The following is a 25,059-nucleotide window of genomic DNA, read 5'->3' on the forward strand; positions in this document are numbered from 1 at the left end:
AGTGTCTTTGAGTCTCAGGCTCCCAGTAGAAATTAGAGGAAGAAGCCCAGGGAGGGTCATCACTCCATTGCTGGGAGTTCCAGACTAACCCCAGTGGAAGAGGGTTCCAGAGGGATAGCCGACATGGAGGTCTATACTTGGTGCCAAGAGAGAGGAGAGAGAGAAAAAACAAAACAAACAAACAAAAAAATTAGACTCCATACCCAGGGGGAGACTCACCAGGGGATAGTCCATCTGGGGATCAGTTGGCCCATATTCAATGAATGGCTGAGGTGCTCCAATTAAAAAGGAAGATTCCTTGAGAGATTTGAATGTTCCATTTTGATTGAGGGTTCACCAAAGCATGTCAGATCCCTAGAGGGAGAGCAGGGTCGATGGTGAAATGTCCCCCATCTGAGTCACATAATGTTAGGACAGAATGCTCAAAGAATCTCTGGAGACAGAGTTCATGTTTAGAAAAAAAGTTTATTGACAGGTAAAACATGCCAGGTTGTCCATAGAGTGGTACAACAGCCAGAGTTATTTGAATCGGGTTTTTATATCTTTTTTTTACCAAGGAAAAAGAGCAAGCTGGAAATGGCCTTGAGTGTAATAAGCTAGAATTGACCTTGGGTATAGGTGGTCTGGTAAAGTTAATTCCTGTATTTAGTAACCTTGGGTGAGGGCGGGACATGGAAACAGGGCATCCCAAGTTTCTTTTTCTTGGCAGCTCAGGACCCCGTCCCAGGCAAAGATGTTGTTCCAGAACCAAAATGGAGTCACTAATGTCCAGGATATCCCATTAATTAATCTTCACAATATTATTAACAATCACTATTTTTAATAGATAAGAAAACTAAGGACTATAGACGTTAAATAACTTATAAAGTCATTAATATGTTCTGGGCCACTGTGGGTACTGAACTTTCTCAATTAGTAATCAGAAAGGAAAAGATTAAACTTCTTTACAAAATTAAAAAAAAAAAAAAAAGATTCTTGGATTGGAGTCAATAAAACAATAACAAGAAGCAATCTATCTGCTGTTTATTAAAGAAACAACCAAAACAAGATGACTGAGGTTAAATAGGAATGAATGAATGACCTGAGGTTTATTAGGCAAAAACAAAGAAAAACAGCAAAAGTTAAAGCATTAACATCAAGGCAGATTTTAAGGCAAAAATGCTTAAATGATACAAAGAAGCATTTCTTATACTAAAAGCATAAAATAAATTAGGTAGATTTTATAAAAAGACATGTACCTTTTCAGGATGAATAATACAAAGTCAAAATGCACAAAATCCTCAAAATATAATTATAATAAAATTACACATTTTTCTGAGTATTAGGTAGATCAAATAAAATGTCATAGAAAAGTCTTTTGTTCTTCACATTAGTTATATCAAAGATATACACATACTTTAAAAAACATATCTACGAATAGAATAAAAACCAAAATATTATAAATCTTTGTCTTTATAGTCACTCTTTTCAATGATTAATGCATCATATTTTCTTCATAGCAAAAGTTATTTTCAATGATAAATAATTATCCTCAATGACAAAATTAAAAAGCAGCCTAACTTGTGTAATCCTAAATGAAGGTACTGTGTGGTCGTTCCTTCCTGCTGGACTATTTCCCGGGACTATTTCTCGGCCTTTCTTTCTGTGATTTTTAATGTGTATTCACTAAATATAACACTCAACAATGAAAAATTTAACCCTCTAAACTGTTTTTAGCTAACATTAGGCCAGTATTCAGACTAAGTTAATATCCTCATAAAAGGAGGAAAGGGGGAAAGATGAGTTAATGGTGATGCTTCTTTTTTTAAATAGAGAGAATTTTTTAATATTTTTTTTTTTTTTTAGTTTTCGGTGGACACAACATCTTTATTTTATTTTTATGTGGTGCTGAGGATCGAACTCAGTGCCCCGCACATACCAGGCGCACTTGAGCCACATCCCCAGCCTAAATTGTGATACTTTTATACTTCTTCCTAGATGAAGCCATAAGAGAAGGACCATTAAGTAGGAGGGGTGTGTGTGTAGGTGTGGGTATGTGTGTGGAAATTTCATATTTTCTTTTTTTAAATAATGGTTTGCTGCACAATTCAGTTAACCCTAAATCTCCCAGACTCGTTCCTAGTGGAATTTCCTCTGTTTCAGGGCCTGGCCAACGTGGATGGCCCAGGGGGGAGGTTGTTCAGTTGATCAGATCTTCATTTGTCTTTTCTACTTTCTGTGATTCTGTCTGTCCCCTTCATCTTTCAGTTTTGAACACGGTGGGAGAGATGCTGCTGATGGTGGTGTTCTGTTTTCTGGAGGTTTCAAGAAAAAGCAACATCAAACAAATAAGCAAACAGTTTCTGCTTCCCAACTCTGTAGGACTAGGGGAGATCCCAAAGCGGTTTTGAATCATACAGATGCTGATGTCTCTGCCACTATTTTGGGTGTGGGATTGGCAGTAGGTGACAGAAGTAAATGAAAGGCAAGAAGAAGAGCCAAGCAAAGGGATCTTGGGTCGCTGTTCCTTCTACCATAGTTGTTTTAGAAATCCCAGCTTCTAGCCAGACAATCCCATAATAACTCTATCAGTCTTAGTAGTTACCTTGGGCCAAATGTGGGAAAAGATGCTGAGAAAGGTAATGTCTTTTTGTTGGGTCTGACACACAGTAGAATCAACAGGTAGGGAGAAGTACATCATGACAGAGTGCAGGAGATGATCCAAAAGGTTGTTTTCAAGGTCAGAAATCCAACACAGATCTCACTGGGTTCAAATCAAGGTTTTGGCAGTGGTGCATTCCTGTCTGGAGGCTCTAGTGGATCATCTGCTTCCTTTCTTTTCCAGTTTCTAAACACAGTCCATTTCCCTTGGTTGTGGCTCTTCCTCCCTCACCCCCTTTTTTATTTATTTTTATTTCTGAGACAGGGTCTAAGTTACCCAAGCTGGCCTCAAACTCAAAATCCTCCTGGTATTACAAACATCTACCAGCATGTATACTGAGCAATATTTTGGCCCTCTCAGAAATCTTGATCTCCTGCTTGATTTCAAATCTCAATTTCTCTCTCTCTCTCTCTCTCTCTCTCACACACACACACACACACACACACACACACTATATTCATAATTGCTTTTGTACCTATCTTCCCAGGTTAATCAATCTTTCTCCAATAGTATCACATAATGTTCTAAAGGCTTATTGAAATTTATTCACTCAATTACTATAAAATACTTTCTGAATAGATAATGAATGGAAGGATATTTCTGTCTAATTCAGTATCCATTAGCAACTTGTAATTATTGAGAAACTGAAATATGGCTAGGCCAATGGGAGGGGCACATGCCTATAATCCCAGTGACTATAGAGGTTGAGACAGAAGGATGACAAGTTTGAGGCTAGACTCAGCAACTTGTTGAGACTCTGTCTTGACATAAGAAATTAAAAGCAGCCTCGGGTGTAGCTAAGTAGCAGAGCATTCCTGGGTTTAATCTTTAGTATTGGGAAAGAAAGAAAAAGGAAGGAAAAAAAAAGAATGATAGAACTGGATAAGGTGGCACATGCCTGTAATCCCAAAGACTTGGGAGGTTGAGGCAGAAGAAATACCAAGTTCAAGTCCAGTCTCAACAATTTAGTGATGACCTCAGCAACTTAGCAAGACTCTTGTTTCAAAATAAAAATAAAAAAGGGCTGTGGCTTTGTGTTAAAGTACCCCTGGGTTCAATTCCCAGGCTGGGTCAAGCTGAGAAATGTTCTAAATTCAAAAAAACAGACACTTTGGACACTGCAAAAAAAAAAAATTCTCAATAATAAACTTTATATTGAGTATATGTTGAAATGATAATATTTTAGATACACTGGGATAAACATAATTGAAGTTAATTTCATCTGTTATTTTACTTTCTTTAGTGTGGCTATTATTAAATGTAAAATTACATTAATGTGATAGTCATCATTATACAAAATACATGTATGAAGATTTGAATTTGGTATCAACATACCTTATATACAGAGATATGAAAAATTGTGGTATATATGTGTATTAAGAATTGTAATGCAAAAAAGAGAGTTCATGTATAATGGCATAATTTGGTGTGAACATACTTTATATAGAGTTATGAAAAACTGTGCTGTAAATGGGTAATAATGAGTGTAATGCATTCCACTATTGTCATGTATGTATAAAAAAAAAGATGGATCAAAAATAAGTAAATAAACCCTTATTTTTTTGTATTTTGAAAAGGAAGATTATAAGAAAAAAAGAAAATGTAAAATGTACTCACGTTTCTGGCTCATACTATATTTCTATTGAACAGTACTGTTCTAGGGATAACTACATGAACGTGAACAAGCAGTCCATCTTTCAAACTGATTTTAGTCTGGTTAATAAAAACAACAAACAAAATCATATACATAAACATACAGACACACATGAACATACTCATACATGAATATTGTATATAAACCTAGGGAAGAAGAGTAGTATAAATCTTAATTCAAAATGATTATTTCCATATTGATGAAAACTTTGCTTATAAAATACTGCCACAAAATTTAAATAATGAGGTTGAATGATTTTTACAGATATATACAACTTTTTCCCTTACCAAAAATTATTTGAGAAATATTTCAAAATGTAGAAAAGTAATCAAGAGTATTATAATAATAGTTCTTTTCCACCAAAAAGAACTGATGGTAATTTTATATTAACTTATTTAAGTCTTTTATGAATAATAAGATAGTTAAAGTTAAGGTCTGTATATAAACTCTACATGTAACTAAGAGTTTCTTACTTTGTGGTTAGCACTAGACTAGGAAAGGAGTTGAAATCTGAAATAGAATGGACTGCACTGTTTCTGTACATTTTTTAATCACAAGAAAAATTAAATTTTACCATTTATTAAAATACCCAGAGTAAGAGCATAAGGTTTCCACATATTATAACTCCATTCCTTCTTTTATTCTTTGTTTTAAACATCTGTATTTATAAATGCCTTGGAGGGGGGGACATTGAACAGAAATCTTTAAAAGAATTATTTTAGTAATTCAATATTCATTGCTGAGTGATGCAACTATTGTCGACTTTGTTATTTTGTTCTTAATAGGCTTCTGCATTTTCAAAGAATCTATTATAAGCCAGGCATGGTGGCACAGGCCTGTAATCCCAATATCTCAGGAGGCTGAGGCAGGAGAATCACCAGTTCAAAGTTCAGTAAAAGAGAGGCTAAGCAACTCAATGAGACCTTGTCTCTAAATAAAATACAAAATAGGGCTGGGGATATGGCTTTGTGGTCGAGTGCCCCTGACTTCAATCTCTGGTGCCTAAAGAAAAAAAAATCTATTATAAGCAATCATTTTATAATTGTAATGCTATGAGTAGAAAAAACACTGGCACTAAAAATTAAAACTATTTAAGAGTGAATATACTAATAATCCTAGTAACATTGTCATGCTACTAAGATACTCAGACAATGACTTTGGTCAAGATGAAAATTTTTTTAAGAGTGCTTGATCTTTTCATTTCTAATTATGTATGATTAATTTCTATGGTCTATTATATCCATGGCTGGTAAAATTTTTAAAAATGGCACTGTCTTTGGAAAACAACTGAAAATATATATATATTATCTTTAAAATATTAAAATTACTTAAAAGGGCTTATGCCCTTTACCCCAGTATTGCCACTGTTCAAACATTTTTCCAAGAGGGGAAATATATGTGTGTGTGTGTGTGTGTGTATACACACACACACACACACACATACATACATATACACATATATATAAAAAATTGATCATTGAATCTTAGGTACAATTGAGAAAGTTGGTGAGATTAAAGAAGAAAAAGTTAAACTACAGTGCATTATAAAAAGTATAATAAGGCATTCATAGGTGCATGTAAACAATGCTAATTCCAACATATATTTCCCAAACTTTGGATGCTATTCAATAAAACAGCTCATCTTTGTAACAGAAATTATGAAATAAAATAGACAAACACTTATGCAAGGCTAGGTGAAGGATAAATTTCGTGTGTTTATGCCATGATTATTACATAAAAAGTTAATATTGTTAAGTATAAGGAAAGGAAGAGAATACGTGAAAATGAATAGCCTTTTTTAACTGGGGTAGGAGGATTGAACATCTCTCTCATGAACAATCTTGGGATCCACGGAGGCATTATACAACTTTCTACTTTTACTTTCTAACTACCATCATTTTAAATTATCCAGTGTTATCTGTCATCAAAAGCATTTTCTTCCCCAAAAGCCCCATCTGATAAATACAAATTAGAACTAGTGTTGTTTGTAAGCACGCTATTACTGTCCTTTATATTTAAAAAGCACTTGAATTTTTTCCAAAAGTTCCAGAATTAGAGAACTGAGTACTTGCAAAGGGATAACAAAATGCTAATTTGAAATAGCAACCAGTATTCTAGGGTCTTGGAGAAATAGTGACCACTTCTGGCATTGCATTTGATCCATAATTTTCTTTATTAATCTTAAGTGCTTTCTACTTCCAAAGTGATTTGACCGCAACTGTTATTAGAATTGGCCTAGACGCCTGCACTTCCTCAGTGCTGCCCACAGCAGCAGAGTGGACATGGATGGACACTGACACGCACTTACAAGGAAGGATTCCTCCACTCCTCTCATTTACTCACTACGCGATCTGCGCAGGGTCGGTGTGTGTAAATACTGTAGTATTGTGTACGCACTTTGAAGCAGCCAAGGGGTAAATAGATACCAATACTGAAGCATAACACCAAAAAAGGGCGCAGGGTCGTGGAGAGAGGCGGAGGGGGCGAGATGATCAGCTCGCTGCAACAGAGACCACGGCCAACAAGGACCACGGCCAACAAGGCGCAACTCCATCGCGGGCAGCCCCTCAACCCCCAGATACCTTCAATTTCTCCTCTTTGCGCTTCAGTCTACACTTGCCCAGCATACACCTCCGACCTCCGCTGTCACTCGCCGGAGCCTGACCTACCCGCCCGGCCAGCAACAAGAGATGCCGCCTCCTCCTCCTCCATCTCCTCCTCCATCTCCTCCTCCTACTCCTCTTCTCTTCTCTACTGCGCCTGCGCGACCGGAAAATTCGCGAAGGTTCCTGAAGCGGAACCGGCGGTTTCCGGAAGCCGGCAGCCGCCCTACGATTCAGGTCAGCGCTTGCTACAGCAGAGTCTGTCGCACTGTCCTGCGGTTCCCAGTGTTTGGTCCTTGCCTGTAACGGTGGGAGAAGAAGATGGCCCTGCTATGCTATAATCGGGGCTGCGGCCAGCGCTTCGACCCCGAGAACAATTCGGATGGTAAGAGAACCGCGCCGCCAGCTCCCCCTCTCGCCACCCAGCGATCTCGCGGGAGGCCTCTGGGTCCTCCGCGAGCCGCGGTGGCGCCGCGCGGGCCGGCTCCCCTCCTGGGCCTCCGCAGCTGTGAGACCCCGGCCGCCTTCCCCCAGTTCGGCGCCTAGCGAGCGCCAGCACCCGGCAGCCTTCTTGCACCGGCGAAAACCCTGCCCCGTAGCTCTGACTGGATCCACGTGTCTCCCGGTCGACCCTCACTCTCGTATTTCGCCTCCAGTTTTGAACGAACACTCTTAACCTGCGTTCCCGCAGTCTCCTTGGGAAGTTAAAAGTTAAGGAGCCTGCTAGCTTGCTTTGCGGTTCCCCATGTATTGTTGACCGTGATTTCTTGGGGAGAGTGCGGGTATAAAGAGAGAGCAAAAGGAAGAGCGATGGGCAGCCGGTTAGCCTAGCGTTTAAGTTTTGCCTCATTTTTAGTAGAGAAGTTTGTCTTGAAAGTCTGCTCTACCAAAAAGTTTTCTTTGGTTAGAGAAATTGCTTGATTTTTCTTCTCTGAGTTTTGACACATCCGCCGTGGTGGCACATTTCATTATCCTTTGCAAAAGAATTGTATATTCTTTGCAATGACCTCTTCGTTTTAATATGCCATTTTCAAAGTGCCCTAGCGAAGTATCCCTACAGCGCTTAGGTGTAGAGTTCCCGATGTGAAGTGAAAGCAACTACACTAGGTTAACGCTGGGAAATAACCACCGAATCTTAATTTTGATTCTTAAATAGAAGAAGGAAATAAGCTGATTCCTTGAATATTATAGGAAATGATAGTACTTTCTTAAATTCTGCTAGCATTTATTGTGTGTGTGTTTTTTTTTTTATCCCAGACATTAGTCTGTCACTTTACCACAGCAACTCTGTTAAGTATGTAGTAATAGAACCATTTAATAGATCAAAGGAATTCAACATGACAGTAACGTGGTTCAGCTTTGTGAAAGAGATTAAGATATTTGAAATATTTATCTTGGCAGGCAGGTGAATTGGTGACATCATTTAAAATAAGATCATTGGTGCAAGCTTTTAAGGAAAAGATAAACCCAGTTTATGTATACTCAAGTTACTGTCCTTGACATTTTTATAATATAAACGTGATATTACCCAAAGGGAATGTTAAGATGTTTCAGTGGGTAACAAACTTGAGAAGAGGAATTTTTAGTGTCTAATGTTGGTAATGTTGATCGCCTGTGTAAAAAATGAATGGTGTTTTTAGGAAGTTATGTTTGGATCTTCAGCACAGAGGAGTTAAAACTTTTTGTTGGAAGTCAGTGTATCCATGTGGAAATGGTGCTGTTCCTGAAAAAGAAGAGGGGCCAGGAAAGCCAACAGTGTAAACAGCCCCATGGATTGGTGGTCAACAGTACCAGATGCAATAGGAAATTCCAATAAGATTGGTGAAAGTTTATTCACTTAAGAAAAGTGGGAATTATTTTTAGAGACTTTGGATAAATAAGCTAAGTAAATTGGTTGAGTGAATGGAAGATCAAGGAGATCATAGTAAGGATTAGAAGATAACTAAAAACACACTGTAGACTTGATTAGGAGAGACTTTTTATAGAATATGAGAGGATTGACCTTGTACCATAACTAAAATGGCATATTAAGTGGGTAAAACTGAAGGTACAAGCAAGTTCCAAGTTCTCTCTTGCATGGAGCTAGATGGCTGGTTCCATCATTCTTTAAAAAATCTTAATCTACACTCAGTACTTTGTTTCTTGGTGGTGTGGCATAATTATCATGCTTATCGATTTCTCTGAAGATTTTTTCCCTATGAACAAAAATCAGACACTATTCTAAGATGATAGACATTTTAGTTTGTAATACAAATTTAACAGGTGATTAAGTAAAAAAGACATGGTTGGTGACTTGCATATATTAAAATACTTTAGGGAAAAGCAAAACTTTCAGATAGTATTTTATTTAATCCACACATATGAAGAAACTGAAGAGCAATACAATGAGAATTTTAGCCAGGGTCAGACCCAATGTGAAAAGCTCTTGACAGTTAACCACTGTGGTGTTGTAGGTTCTTAATCTATAAAATTTCATTTGAACAAAACTGGCAAGCCTGATAAAAGCTAAAGAAGAAAATGTCCATCTGCTTGTAAACAGCTTTTGTAAACAGTGATTTTCTAATTTTGTCCATACTAGTTATAGGATTAAGATGGTGGCATAATGGGGTTGGGAAACAGAAGCACTGAATGATCATGACAACCCCAATGAGTGTAGGATTTACACTTCTTTTTAATGAGGTTTGTACCTAGGAATTGATAACCTGTTTAGGACAGTTAAATTAGTAGTTAGATATTACAAGTTGTTTAAAATGTGGATCCTGTTCTTCCAAAATATGTTTTGGGGAAATCTCTTGAGCAACCTTTATGGATCAGTGCGTGTAGGTACACTTAAGTTTAATAATATTTTTGTAAAAACAGAAGTATGTTCATAATCTTAGGCATTGAAGTTTGATAATAAACAAATTTTACCACAAAGATTAGAGGAATATAGAATATATAATGTTATTAATCCTTAAACTGTTCTGTATTTGCTTTTTTCCCCCCTCAGAATTTTTATCTATGGGCATCATGCTCTTGAATTAAAATCTTAACAGTTACTATTAATATAAGGCACTTTGTGCTGTGCATCAACCAAGCATTAGTGAATTTTCAAGGATCTTCAGTGTTATGTACATTTGGAAAAGGAATTAAATCTTAGCAAACTGAAGGAAATAGTGTTGTATACATTTTTCCTACATTGTAAAGAATGCTTTTTTTTTTTCTTTTCATTTTTGACCAGATGCTTGCACGTATCACCCAGGTGTTCCAGTCTTTCATGATGCATTAAAGGTAGGAACTATATATTTTTTCAGTTTCTTCCTATTTGTATAATACATTTAGAATTGTAATAGTAAATATTTTCTCATCTTTTTTTACTGGCATGTCTGCTTTTTAAATGACCATTGTGGGGTGCTTTGTGTATTCCACTAAAAGCAAAGAAGACAGTGGATGATGATGTTTACCAGTTATAAAATTTTTTTTTTACAGTCCAAATCATTTTCCTAATGATTTCTTTACTTTCTAATTTTGAAGGGAAATCGAAGCAGTTATGATGAATCTCGGTCTTTCAGTTTATCACTGTTGGCCAATAAAAACTCTGAACTTTAGGAATGATTGTTACAAACATGCTAAGTTTACAATATGTTTACTGAAGAGAGAGATTACCAGTTTTTCACCTGTATTTCCTTAATGTTCTAGAGAATTACCAGAAATAATAGAGTGTTTTCTGACCATATTTTTTATGATGACTTTAAAAAAAATGAAAAACGGATACATTTGAGGAGTTTCCTTTGTGTATCTAAAAGAAAATGCTTCCTGGAGGCTGTCCTGGTTTTAGGTACTACTGCTTTTATGCTGAGAAGCATAAATAGCCTTATATGTTTAAATGTTGTTGATTTCTTTTGAATGTTCTGTTGATCTTCCAGAAAGCAGTTGGACTCTTTTGGCATTTAACTGACGCACAATCAAATTCAAAGTTGTATAGTAAATAACAATTTTATGTTAGCTTAGTTCTGAGTGAGGAGAACAGAACTTCATTAGGGCACTTTGAGATTTAACTCTTTTTACAAAAGTTGATGGGGATGAAAACTGTGGGGATATTTATTTTGCTGGTGGGGGGAGGAAATGGGGATTTTTCTCTTTTCTGGATTGCCATTTATTGATTATTTTTCTTTTATTTCTTTTCCCCCTATACTATTTCCTCCTCTCTGCTAACAATAGAAATACTTGACTTTGCAATCTTTAGCTTCCTATTTTTTCTCATTCTCTTTATTTGCTCTCCAATGTCACCTGTGGGCTAATGATTTTTGTAGCATTCATGTATCTGTTCAGCAAGTTTCTAAAGCGAAGTAGTTTTTCTTTTTCTCAGTTTTGTGGTTGTACTGTTTATTATTATCTCTGTGATATTAACACTTCTTGTAGACTTAGACTTTCCAAGATTATTGGATTTCACAACCCAGACTGTTTGGGTGAAATTTGTGCATCAGTATAAAGTCACTAGTTTTCTATTTAATCAAGTAGGAAATTAAACTTGTATTAGCAAAAGATAGGACATTTTAATGCTAGAAGAATATAATACTCTAGGAAAGTTCTTCTCAAGAAAAGACAGTTAACAACCTTATGCTTTATATTGATCCTTTTCTTATTTTACTGAGGACTAGCAAAAGACCCAGAGTAGAATTTGAAATAGCTATCTTGTGTCATATGTGTATCCCAGTATTTGATTTAATTGTGTATATATGGTAAGACAGGGAATCTTTCCAACAGGATAACTGTTTTGAGATAACGCTATCAATGCTATTAAACAGTCTAAGGTGGTGGGAATTGGTTTCCTACATCTCTATTCAGAGAAAATAAAACTTAAAAGGAAAATTGGGTTATAGGTACTTAAAATTTTCTTCAAAAAAAAAAAAAAAAGAAATCTGAAAGTACATGTTGTGTAAAAACTCAATACCAAATTCTTTATGTAGTTGAGTATATACAAAGTTAGTCCCTAATCCAAATTTGGGGCCTCTCATGTCTTGAGATTTCTGCCTTTCTTTTCCCTACTCTCTGTAATACGTTAGTAGAGATGATAACTTCACAGCCATAAACACTTTAAAGCTGTGAAATATGGAAGTTACTTCAGGATTCAAGGAGATAAGTATAAGAAGAGTGTTTCAGTGGGTTGTGGTTTCCATAGAAATAGTTTTTAAGTTTTTTCTTATGGTTTATAGGGTTGGTCTTGCTGTAAGAGAAGAACTACTGATTTTTCTGATTTCTTAAGCATTGTGGTAAGTACTATTTTTTCCCTAGATTATCTCCCTTAATGTACATTTTATGGAAGCTCCAGATTTGGGTAGTCTGATTTTTGTTTTCTATTGACTCATCCTCATCAACTATCAGATAGCACTTTACTTTTAAAATGGAGTTCACCTTCCTTCCACAGCCTTTATAATAATTTATCTGCTTAAGAGATAAGATTTTAAGAATTATTCATTGGTTATTTTATGTTTTTGACGTTAGCAGTATTAAAAGAACATCAAAGAAGAAAGTGGTGGGCAACCATTTAAAGTATTTTCAGTTAGGAGAAATAAACTGTTATGATATATAAAGATACCATTGAGATATAACATTATTTTATATTCTACTAATAAAAAAAGTTCAGTATTATGGCCTGTATTTTACAGGTAAGGAATGAGATTTTGAAAGATTATCTTGCTTAAGGTCACAGCTTTTAAGTAGAACTGTACACAAATTGAGATCTTGAGTACAAAAACTTTGCATATAAATAATTTGTAAAGTCTTTCTTAAAATATTTTATTTAGAGGTACAAACTCATTTTCAGATTTAGCAAATATAGCACATTTAGTTCATTAAAATAAATCAACATAATAAAAGTGTTTCTATTGTGGCATATGACAAGATAACTCTTAATGAATGCCTTTCACTAACAGGGCTGTACAAAAGGTAGACATAATAGTGAGAAGCCACCTGAGCCGGTCAAGCCTGAAGTCAAGACTACTGAAAAGAAAGAACTATCTGAATTGAAACCCAAATTTCAGGAGCACATAATTCAAGCCCCTAAACCAGTAGAAGCGATAAAAAGGCCAAGGTATACTTTTTACAGTTGCTTATTTTTGTCACACTTGAATAATAGCATTTGTTCATGATATTTCTATTTATCATTTTGCATGATAGCATTTTTCTCTTAAATGAGCCTTTAATTTTATTCCCACTCAACTTGAGGTATGTACACAGTGAAACTTCATTGCAGATTTGTTTGTCATACCATCAAAACTACAGATTTATCTATTACCAGGGTAAGGGATTCACACTTTTTTTTTTTTTCACTTGGCATGTGTCTTCATTGTGGCATGGTGAAGTTCTGTGAAGTGGTTGTTCTTGCATGAATTCAGTTTAAATTGAAATATGTATTCATACTGAGAACTGATGGTGTTCCTAACTTTTTCTCTATTGATCTTAATCTTAAACATTAATCCAAACATTAATCTTTACTTTTAGATGCCTAAAAACTGTTGTTATTAATACTGAGGAATTTTTTAATGCATTTGATTCTGAAGGCATATTTCTTTAAAGTGTCTTAATGTAGCTTTTGCTCATTTTTAACTAAAATTCAGTTCTTCATAATCATTTTCTAATCAAACAGACGGCATATTGGGTTTACTTTTGTTAGGCTAGGTCTTCATAATGCACGTTAAGTACTGAATGTTTTAGAACCAAACTACAGAACTCTAAATAGATGGTCAATTTTTTTTTTTAAACAGCTCTGAGAAATAATTGACAACACCTATTGAAATATGTATTCATACTGAGAACTTACAGTGTTCCCGACTTTTTCTCTATTGATCTTAATTGAACATATTTATAAAGTATTGAATAATATGGGACCAAGATAAGATCCCCAAGAGACTTTCAGTGTGTTTGCTCATTAGTATTCGTGAGTACAGACCATTGTTAAACTACTCAGTAAATTATTTTACTCCAACTCCATTTATCCATAATCCTGGGATACTTATCAAATTCCTTGTTAGCCAATTTGAAAAATTACTGGAAAAAGATAAGGAAGCATTTTATCCTAATTAATTTGATGATACTACAGAAATTATGAGGATAAAGATTTTTATGCACTTGTTAATGTCAGTTTTTTTCATTGTGGGTACAGCATGAATAGAATTTTTACTTTTATTGCTTTATTTATTAATATTCTTGATATTTTTGAATGGACTTAAAGTGGAAATGTAAAACTTAACCATTATGAAATGTTACGAGGATTTTGTTTTTAACCTCTTCCCATACAATTGTATCTGAATTTATAGTTCCATCTACCAGTATCTATATACAGTAAACCTCCCTATTGGTAGAAATGAGTATGGATTCACTGCCTGTATGTTATGTGCATAGCATTTTACTTGGGCATGAAATGTAGAAGTATTCCACCGCCCCTTCCTCGGAGTTACTCATCTTGTCAAACATAGATTCCTAGTCTTTACTCTCTTTCCACTGGTCCTGATGATTAATAATTGAATGTGCCTACAATAATGTAATTACTTGAGACTTAATGTTTTAACATAAGAAAGACCTTTTCTGCTAAAATGTAGATTGTAAAATATAGCAACTATTTGTAAGATACTTCTTGTTAAGAATAACTGGATTCATAAAGCATTTAACATCTCAAAAAGAAGGTTTTAAGGTTTTTTTAGTTTGATTACAAGGACATATTTGGTACATTAATAATAGTAACAGGGTTTCAAAATTCTCCAGCCCAGATGAACCCATGACAAATTTGGAATTAAAAATATCTGCCTCCCTAAAACAAGCACTTGATAAACTTAAACTATCATCTGGGAATGAAGAAGATAAGAAAGGTAAGATTTTGTTTTATTGTATTGTAATTTTTTCTAGCCAATAAACTTTCAACCAAAAGTTTACTAAATATGACCAATTAACACATTATAATAAAAATATTTTTCCCAAATGCAAAATAATAGCTCAGAATAAATGTGTAGTTTATTCTATTAAAATTGAGAATCTACTTAAAGTTTTTCCTTCTCTATGGTTTATTATTTTTTAATAGTTTAATTTCTTTGGTAATCAAAAATGTTTCTTTGTGTATGATGTAAAATATATTTAATGTTCTGTGACATATACCTAATACCGTAGGACAAAATTATCCTTTCATAAATTCTCTTTGACGTGGTTATTAGATAAGTAGTACGTTATAGAACAAAAATACAACGTATATCCTTTTGACACTACAGAAGAAAACCTAATTACAGTAGATGAATATTATATGACTTTTTGTAGAAAAGTTGCATCTTAAGAATGGCACTGCAGTGAACTTCTGTTATTTATTTATTTATTAATTTATTTCCATTTTAGAAGATGACAGTGATGAAATTAAGATTGGGACCTCATGTAAAAATGGAGGGTGTTCAAAGGTATGTATTATAAATCTTATTATATTATGAAGTAGAATTTTAATTTTGAAGAAAGAGGGTGCAGTTCATTCTCAATTTAGAAATTAGTTGTGTACCTGTTATACATTTGGCAGTATGCTGAGGAGTAGGGCTGTAAACATGGAATACAGACTAGAATCATGTGAGTCTGTCTAATCACCATTTATAAGCACTTTCTATGTGCAGTACGTTGTAGGGGTGGGAAATACTGGTTATTACCCCAAAAATCTCTTTTTTATGGAGCTGGTATTCTAGTATGGGCGCAAATACAAAAAAAATGTTAAATATGAATTCAGGTAGATATGAAACAAGTAAAACGAAGGAATAGAGTGTTTGGAGTTGGGAGTTATCATTTAATAAAATTGTCAGTTATGTTCATTTTTACATGGTGACAGAATCAGAATTCTTTATAATATAGTGAATGAGTTGTATACCTGGGGGAAGAGTGCTATAGATAGAGCAAGCAGCATGAGTAGAGGTGTTAGAGCTTGGCTATTCAAGGAATAACAAGTTCAGTCAAGTGAAGTGTGATGGAAAATTACCTATCTTAGGAGTTACAAAAGGATGTCTGTGACTAGTGAGTAGCCAATACATGCTGAAGAACCGCAGTGAATTGGAAGAGAAACCAGCTTGGATGCTATTATGGTTAAAGAGATTAGAGTTTATTGAGAAGTTATTATGTATGCAATATGATCAAACATCTCAATGAGACCTTATCCTGCTTACTTTGTAAACATTTTCTCCCTCTCTTTTTCTCTCCATGGCCTTTAAAACTTTATGTCATTTCACTACTATCTAACTTGTCCCACCACTCATCTAAGGTTTATAATGTTTTGGTTTGTTCTTTGTTATCTCTTGATGCTTTGAACAGTGCCTGACATGGCAAATACATGTAGAATGTATAGTATAATTGGAAATATTGATAGCACTTGCTAATGGATTGCATGTAAAAGGAAGTTGGGACTTGAGCATCTGGGTGATTGCTGTTGCCATTAAATGAAAAAGTGAAGATGATGAGAGGCCAGGTCTTTATTTTTCTCTTCTGTTAAGTTTAAAATCAGGTTGCTGATTAAGGGGTGGAAATAAAATTATTCACATGTATATGAGGTAGAAGTAGTAGATAAAAGGAAATGATTAATTCTTGGAGTGAAGGCAGTACAAATAGTAGAGTAATGGAAGAAAGAAGATCAAAGAGAAAGTGTTAGGTGAGTTTTGAAAACAATGAATGAGAGTTATGAAAATATGGGGGCAAAGTGTATTTTAGTAGCTGTGATAGCAATAGTATAAAGAGAACGTTAAGTAATAGGAATGTTATTCAATTTGCTAGTGTGGAATTGAGATTAAAAGAGGTTAGTAATAGTAATGGCCAAATCTTAATAGTGCTGGGAAGTAAGACCTTACTTTAGATTATGGAGGCCATTATAGAAATTTTAAATCTTTTTCATTGAGGTATGTATATAACATAGAAATTTGTTAAATCATGTACAAATACAAGTTTATAGCTAAGGGATTTTCAAAGGAAACACATCATCATGGTAGAGCACTCTTACCATTCATTTTTCCCTTCTGCAAAGGTTACTGCATTTTTCTATCAAAATTAGTTGTGCCAATTTTTAAATTTAATATAAATAGAATCATAGAGCATGTACTTTCTTTTTTGTCGTCTTTTGTTTGTTAGGTTCATGTTTGTTGCATATAGTCATGGCTTTGTTATTTTTTATTTTGTTTCATTTGATTTGTTTTCATTTTGTTCTTTTTTGAGTTGCCATGAATATTTTCTCATACAGGGGCACATTTAAATGTGGAAAGCACCTGGAGCTAATTATTGTATAAGGTGTGAGGTAAATCACTCACACTTTATAAATAAAGAAAGTGATACTAATTAGATATTTTACTGAGATAGCAGAAATCAAAGGGTGAGAAATGAGGTAGTAGAAAACTTCGTATAGTGTAATTACCTAAAATCTGCTAGGTCATGAGTAGGGCTAGGAAATTAAACCAATAGATTTTTTCAGAGTAATAGGATTTCATGATAGACTACATATAGGTGGATGGAGTGGAGAAACTAAAGAGCACTTACAGATATTGATTTTGAGAGACTAGTTATGATGCCATCATATAAGATGGGGAGTTATAGTGATAAGTTTAAAATCTAACATACTGGGATTTATGTGCTCACATGATAACTTAGGAAATAAACACGCTTAATACTTCAGATTTACAAAATGTAAACATCAAATTTTATGTTCTGTTCATGTAGATAGTTAATATAAATACAATAGTAGAGAGAAAATAGGCTGCTGGCTGCTTCCATGTTTTATTAACCTAACTTGTGAATTCATCTGTAGAGCTTTCACATATAGCAGCATCATACAAACAAACCATGAAGAGATCTATAGATATAAATATAAGTACATCTGCAACTCATTTTACCATTTGAGGGAAGAGAAATAACCAGCACTATAGAATTTCCAGAATTATGTATTAGATTTCTGTTAGCATTATCAATTTATTAATTGATAATGCTAACAGAGTTTGTTATATACCTAATCATGCTGTACCTCTTTCTGATGAAGATCCTAATCTGTTTTGAATGTTTCTGTAAATTTAAACACATGAATATGGTTGAATTTCAGGCTATGAAAACATTTAATATGTTATCTATTGCCTACTTTTTTATTTGCCTTTTCACAGGAGCCTAAAATTTAACCATATGTAAAATGGAATAATTTTTTATTATTGGAATGGCCTGCAATGGAGTACTAACAAATATGTGTAAGATACAACTGAGAGATAAGGCAGCTAAATTTGTTTTTTTCTTTTCTCTTTTAGACATATCAGGGTCTACAGAGTCTAGAAGAAGTTTGTGTATATCATTCTGGAGTACCTATTTTCCATGAGGGGTAACTTATGCATGACTAATTAAAATACCTTATGGTAGAGATTAGAAACTTAAACCTTCATATATTTAGGTACTTACTATGCAGTGTTATTAAGTATTCTACTTAAATTGCTGTTTAATTTTTATAGTAACTTAAAAATATGGGATTTGTCTTAACAGAAGAAAAACAAGATTACAGTTATTAAGTGGCCATTGTGATTTAAACACTGTATTTTCCATTTCAATGTGATGCTCTTCCTAGTTGGGCTAAATTCTTTTTTGTTTGAAAGACTGTCTGACATTTGGCAGGACATTTCGAATTTTGGCTCAGGGGCAATTAAGGCATTACTACCCAGGAAAACTCCTATTTTTCCAGTCTTCAGTTGAGAGTTTGTCTGTAGTTTAAAGAAATAGGACTGCTTTAAAAATCTTCCTCTGTTTCCTTATGTTTCAAGGCTCAAACCTGAAACTGTGTTGCAATTTTAGCTTCCTGTGTTAGATTTTTCTTAAAGAATGATAATTTTCTTCTACTTTGGGATTGACCATCACAGGTTGTGTAAACATTAGTTGTTAATTTCATAGTCTTTACCAGGTTATTGAAATGTAATGATTATAAATCTTGTTGTACATCACTTTTTGTTAGCTTCATGAGGACACTGGAGTGCAGGCTACCAGTGGAAAATTGATTGGAATTTTGTGATAGTTTTTAGTCTATGCTCAGGAGCTTCAAATTTACATAATAAGTGGCATTCTCATTTTTAAATTATTAAGTATTTTCTCATGTGTGTCCATTTTTACTGTTCTGTAACTTAAGCACTGGTAAATACTGAAGTTGCCCTGATTTTTAAATTATACTTGCACTATAATATTTCTGTATTTAATTGATTGTGAGGTTTTACTTCTGAAAATTTTTTATAATTATTTGAAGGATGAAATATTGGAGCTGTTGTAGAAGGAAAACCTCTGACTTTAATACGTTCTTAGCCCAAGAAGGCTGTACAACAGGGAAACACGTGTGGACTAAAAAGGATGCTGTAAGTAACCTTTTCAAAATAATGACACTGAATTGTGTTTGTCTGAATCATTTTTGAGAGATTTGAAAATCTTTCGTTTTATATTTATAGAGGAATTCTCACCCTCACAAATATTTTATTAATATTTTGTTAATGTATCCTTTGTTGTCGTCATCACCTTCATCGTGCCCATCCCCTACAACACAGAAAAAACTGCTCTGAATCAAACTCTCAGCACTGCCTGTTGAGCAAAATAGCTGTTGCATATGTTGGTGTAGGTATATGGGTTTTTGTGAAATACTAGAGCCTGTTAAAGTGAAGCTTATTATGAAAATTAATTTCAAATCCTGTTCCCACATTATGTTGTTGTTTTTGGCCACTTAAAACTTTAACCATTTACAGATGCACAAATGCCTCATCTAGTGGCCAAGGAGTAAATTGCAGACTTGTTTCAGTAGAATTCTGAATTCCTTTGCTTACTCTGGGGGAAATATTAAGAGAGAAAATAAAGCATAAGTTCCTAATTTCCTGGACAGCATCTTTAGAAAACTTGGGGCCATGCACATAAATCCCTAAAAAACCATAAGATTTTAAGAAGGAAAGCAGTTTATCATGAAATAAGTTAGGTGTTAGCTATTTATTTAATAATGTGCTAAATAAATTAATCTTTTATGCTGTACTGACACTAATAAACTCCAAATAATGACCCTTTTCAGTTCAGATGGACACAATAATATCTTTATTTATTTTATTTATTTTTATGTGGTACTGAGGATCGAACCCATGCGAGGCAAGCTTTCTACCTCTGAGATATAACCCCAGCCCCAAACTTGTACCTTTTTAAAAAACCTTTTTCATACTGGGGATTGAACCCAGGGATGCTTAACCACTGAGTCACATCCCCAAGATAACAACTTAACTTCAAATATAGAAACCTTTATTTTTTGTATTGAAACAGGATCTCACTAACTTGCTTAGTGCCTCCCTAAATAGCTGGCTTTGAACTTGGAATCCTTCTGCCTCAGCCTCCCAACATGCTGGTTTTACAAATGTGTGCCACCATGCTAGCAAAATTTGTGCATTTTAATTTAGAAAGTTATTGTAAATTTTCAAAAGTTAGAAATTTATTCATATTTGAACTGTTGACTTTGTATTAACACATGGTTAACTATTATAAGTGTACCCTCCAAAGTTAAATAATTCATTCACCATGAATCTTCCGTTAGTAGAAAGTTATGTCTGCCTTTGTATTTTTCCCAAAGTTCGATTTAAGTATTAGATATATGAGATAGTAGCTAAGGAAAAGTTATGAGTGATAAATTTATTATTTAAACTTAGTGCAGTTGTACCAAAATGTAAATGATGCCTTTTATAATGGTAGTGTCATGGAGTTTACTTATGTAATTTGATTTAAGTTGTTCTCATTTATAAGACAAATCACCATTTGCTTCTTTAAGAAAATGAATTGGTATGGCAATAAACCACTAATAATTGAGGGTTACTTGAGAGTAATTGAGTATTACTTCTGCTTTTTTTCCCTTCTTTTCCCCTTGTATGTTAATACATAAGGACAAGAGGATTATGTGCAAATGTCAGGTTTAAGTGGTCATTTTTTCTCCCAAATTATTATTACTTGTAGAAAACATATTGAAGGTTTCCATATTTGAAGTTAAGTTGTTGTCTTGTTTATCCCACTGAAGCGAACATCCTTTCTAATTTTCAGTCTTCAAAGAATGTTTTTTTTTGTTTGTTTGTTTTTTTCTGGGTTAGAACACTTTTATTCATATATATGAATACAAATGTGAATATATATATATAAAAATACACATGAAAATATTTAAATGGATATGGATATTTACACTTTTGGTAAGATATAGGATATGATTATGTAACTGAATATATATGAAAATTTATGGGTAGGATTTGGGTTGCCATTAGGGTGTGTGTGTGTATGTGTGTGTGTGTGTGTATATGTATATGAACATATACAGAATATATATGTGAAATATATATGGATATTCAATAATATAATTTTTGTTTAAAAGGCTCATGATTATTGATAGGGTTAGGTTTAGTTCTGAGTTACAGCTTTGGTTTAGGAGATGGGTTGCCTTTGGAACATATATATCAATATATATGAATATAAATATGAATATAAAGGTAATATCATATACCAAAATTTATATATATACTTTTTTAAAAAAATTTTTATTGTTGGTTGTTCAAAACATTACATAGTTTTTGATATATCATATTTCACATTTTGATTCAAGTGGGTTATGAACTCCCATTTTTACCCTGTATACAGATTGCAGAATCACATCAGTTACACATCCATTGATTTACATATTGCCATACTAGTGTCTGTTGTATTCTGCTGCCTTTCCTATCCTCTACTAACCCCCCTCCCCTCCCCTCCCCTCCCCTCTTCTCTCTCTACCCCCTCTACTGTAGACGAATGGATAAAAAAAATGTGGCATTTATACACAATGGAGTATTACTCTGCATTAAAAAATGACAAAATCATGGAATTTGCAGGGAAATGGATGGCATTAGAGCAGATTATGCTAAGTGAAGCTAGCCAATCCCTAAAAAACAAATGCCAAATGTCTTCTTTGATATAAGGAGAGTAACTAAGAACAGAGTAGGGAGGAAGAGCATGAGAAGAAGATTAACATTAAACAGGGATGAGAGGTGGGAGGGAAAGGGAGAGAGAAGGGAAATTGCATGGAAATGGAAGGAGACCCTCAGGGTTATACAAAATTACATACAAGAGGAAGTGAGGGGAAAGGGAAAAATAATTCAAAAAATGTTTTAAAAGAGGTACTTAGTGGATAATAGGATTTAACTATTAAAATATTCTGTATTGTGTTATTTTGTAGTTTAAACCTCTTGGTGGAAACTTTGGGAGTTGATTGTCCTAAAAACATTATGTTCTTCATTTGCATAGTAGTTTTCCTCTACTTTTCACGGGTCAAATTCTTCTTTTGAAGAAGTTAATTATACGGTGCTTTTTAAACTTATAAAGGTCTTCTTACATTTCAGGGGAAAAAAGTTGTTCCATGTAGACATGACTGGCATCAGACTGGAGGTGAAGTCACCATTTCAGTATATGCTAAAAATTCACTTCCAGAACTTAGTCGAGTAGAAGCTAATAGTACATTGGTAAGTACACTAAACAGCTGAATCTAACTTGTCTTGCTCACATTGTTTTGACACTACTGCATTATAAAATACTGTTTTTATTTCAATGGATTTTAAAATCTTTCCCATATAAGCTGGGCATGATGGCAATGCCTGTAATCCTAGCATCTGAAGAGATGGAGGCAGGAGACTCCCAAGTTCAAGTCCAGACTCAGAAACTTATTGAGATCCTGTCTCAAAATAAAAAATAAAAGCTGGGAATGTAGTTCAGTGCCCAGGAATCCCTGAGGTTTCAATTCCCATTACCAAAAACAAAAAGTCTTTTCCACATCAAAAAATAACTTTAAATTATATTCATGGAAACTGTTATGAATGAAAATCTAAAATTTATTATAGGGTTTTTTCCTAAAGCATATTGGAGATAGAGTAGCTCATAAAACTTGCCTGATAATGTGGTATTTCATCCTCAGTATGAAATTTCAAGTAAATTTTTCTTTTCTATCTTTTTTTTTTTTTTTTTAGTTAAATGTACACATTGTATTTGAAGGAGAGAAGGAATTTCATCAAAATGTCAAATTATGGGGTGTAAGTATTATGAACCCATCAAAATTTCGGGTAATTTAAAGTACCATTTGTAGAATAAAAGGCAAATACTTTAATAAGTGAATTACAGATCTGTAACTTTATTGTCCTACAAAAAAATCTAAATATTGGTATACAAATGGCCTTAGAGGCTTGAGGTTGGGATTTTTAGCATAAGGAAGACCAATATTTTCCTCTGGACTAAATGAGACCCAAGTTTATTTACTCTTACGCTCCTTGATATGTTACAGGTGATTGATGTAAAACGAAGCTATGTAACTATGACTGCAACAAAGATTGAGATCACCATGAGAAAAGCTGAACCTATGCAGTGGGCAAGCCTTGAACTACCTACAACCAAAAAGCAGGAAAAACAAAAAGAAGATATTACAGATTGAGGTCGGGGGAGGGCTGTTGCCTATTTCAGAATTCTGAATGTGTGGTAAAGTGGTGGCTTGCTGCTGTAACTTTTTGTTGTTGAATCAGGCATTTCAGGGTCATATTAGATATTTGTTTTTAAAAGCCAAAGTCAATTTATCTTTTTGTGTTGCCATATTTTGCGTTCCATAAGATTGATTATTCGTATCTTCTCATTGGTAGAACCATAGTTATGTCCCTTACTTGAAGAAGCTGGAAAATAGCTCGAGTGTAATTGCAGTATTTCTTAGTGTATTATTATTTTGTTAAACAAATAAATAATAAGGGACATTTGTTTTTTATACTTCTGTTATCCCATAATTATTAAAGCAAGATGAAAATGTCAATTTTTTAATCAGTTTTGTTTTGTTTGTTTTTTTCCCCTCTTTGTGGACCTTTTGTTCCTATAATACTTGAAAATCTTCAAGGAAGAAATGAAGTTCTGCATTGTTTTTGTTTGTTTTTATTTTCCATGTGGGACAGTCACTTTTTCCAAGAGGACTATCCTAGGTAAAGTGGGGGCAAAATATATGCACTGACCAACAAATTACAATTTATTCACGGTTAATTTGATTTTAAAATTACATCATTACCTATATTACTTGCCAAACAATATGACTTAAGAGTAAAGGAAACAAGACTGGAGAGAGATCAATTTGGTTAAAATTCACTATTTTTATAAGACTTAAGCAATAATGTTAAAAATCTTTCTCCTGATTAAGGGTCTTTATATGATGTTATGACTAAATGGTACCTGATTTTCAGTCTAAACCCTCTTAAAACCTTCAGTTACCTACAAAAAAAAAAAAATCTATATCTGGCCTTATTGATAGAAAAATACCTAAAATTGTATCTTAAAAGTTTGTGGAAATACAATAGAAAATGAGAAAACTAAATACATAAACTTTGCTTTATGCCTACTATTACATGTTAAATAAAATAGCTTAATTCTACCAGAGTCATTTTTTTTAAAGGCTTTCAAGTAGAGCTTGACAATTATAGTAATACAATGTTGATCATATATTGTATTTTATTGGTATTAAATATATGTAATACATGCTTTGATTTATTTATGCTTCTCAGACCATTGGTGAATAGATCGCTTTTTGAGGTAATACAGAGTTCAAGAAGGAAATTTTAAGAAATGTTATGCCATTCAAACTGGCATAACTTAATAAATTTGGTTATTATTAGGTTTATACAGATAAATGAAAGTCAAAAAGTTTTCCAAACCCCTTGAGTATATTCTAGGTTAATAGAACTCTTGCAAAGAAAAGTGTGCAGAAGTACTATTTTAGTTCTTAAGAGGTTTGTATATATCATTCTGTTACTCTTAGCAAATAACTAGTAGATATATTAGTTATAATAATTATTTAAAGATCTAGCTCTGTCACAGTTTTACAAAGTTTGGCACCCAGGCTTAGTTGACATTAAAACAAATGGCAAGAAATTTGGGGCAATAAAAGTGTGATCCAGATAGAGAATGTAACTATTAGTTTTGAGAGAAGTATTTAAAGTTTTGACAACTTGTCTTTTTGGAATTAGTAACCTGTGTTCTTTGTAGACATGGAACCTTGTTTGGAGAAAGAAATTGATTCATAATTTTGATTTAAAGTAATTATCATTATACCTTTTGTAATGTTTTCTTCTTGAGGCTGTTTTCTCCTGCAAAATGTCTTCATTTTT

General features: G+C 33.8%; 1 protein-coding gene and 1 long non-coding RNA gene across 2 annotated transcripts; one reads left to right on the forward strand and one right to left on the reverse strand.

The window, feature by feature from the left end:
- Positions 1-558: 558 nt before the first annotated feature.
- LOC125613962 lies at positions 559-7,012 on the reverse strand. Its single transcript, XR_007344586.1, has 2 exons — positions 6,878-7,012; positions 559-2,294 (listed from the first exon to the last, which is right to left on the reverse strand). It is a non-coding gene; the product is annotated as an uncharacterized LOC125613962 (long non-coding RNA).
- Positions 7,013-7,142: 130 nt separating this feature from the next.
- Positions 7,143-24,326, forward strand: Chordc1 (cysteine and histidine rich domain containing 1). The gene is made up of 11 exons (XM_015489995.2): positions 7,143-7,283; positions 10,119-10,168; positions 12,094-12,150; positions 12,814-12,971; positions 14,642-14,745; positions 15,260-15,318; positions 18,169-18,239; positions 19,146-19,251; positions 22,276-22,395; positions 22,897-22,959; positions 23,208-24,326. Exons 1-11 carry the CDS (start codon positions 7,220-7,222, stop codon positions 23,352-23,354), a joined length of 999 nt encoding a protein of 332 aa, XP_015345481.1. The 5' UTR covers positions 7,143-7,219; the 3' UTR covers positions 23,355-24,326.
- The last annotated feature ends 733 nt before the right edge of the window (positions 24,327-25,059 follow it).

Source organism: Marmota marmota, unplaced genomic scaffold, assembly GCF_001458135.2.
Source record: "Marmota marmota marmota unplaced genomic scaffold, marMar, whole genome shotgun sequence".
Taxonomy (NCBI): Eukaryota; Metazoa; Chordata; class Mammalia; order Rodentia; family Sciuridae; genus Marmota; species Marmota marmota.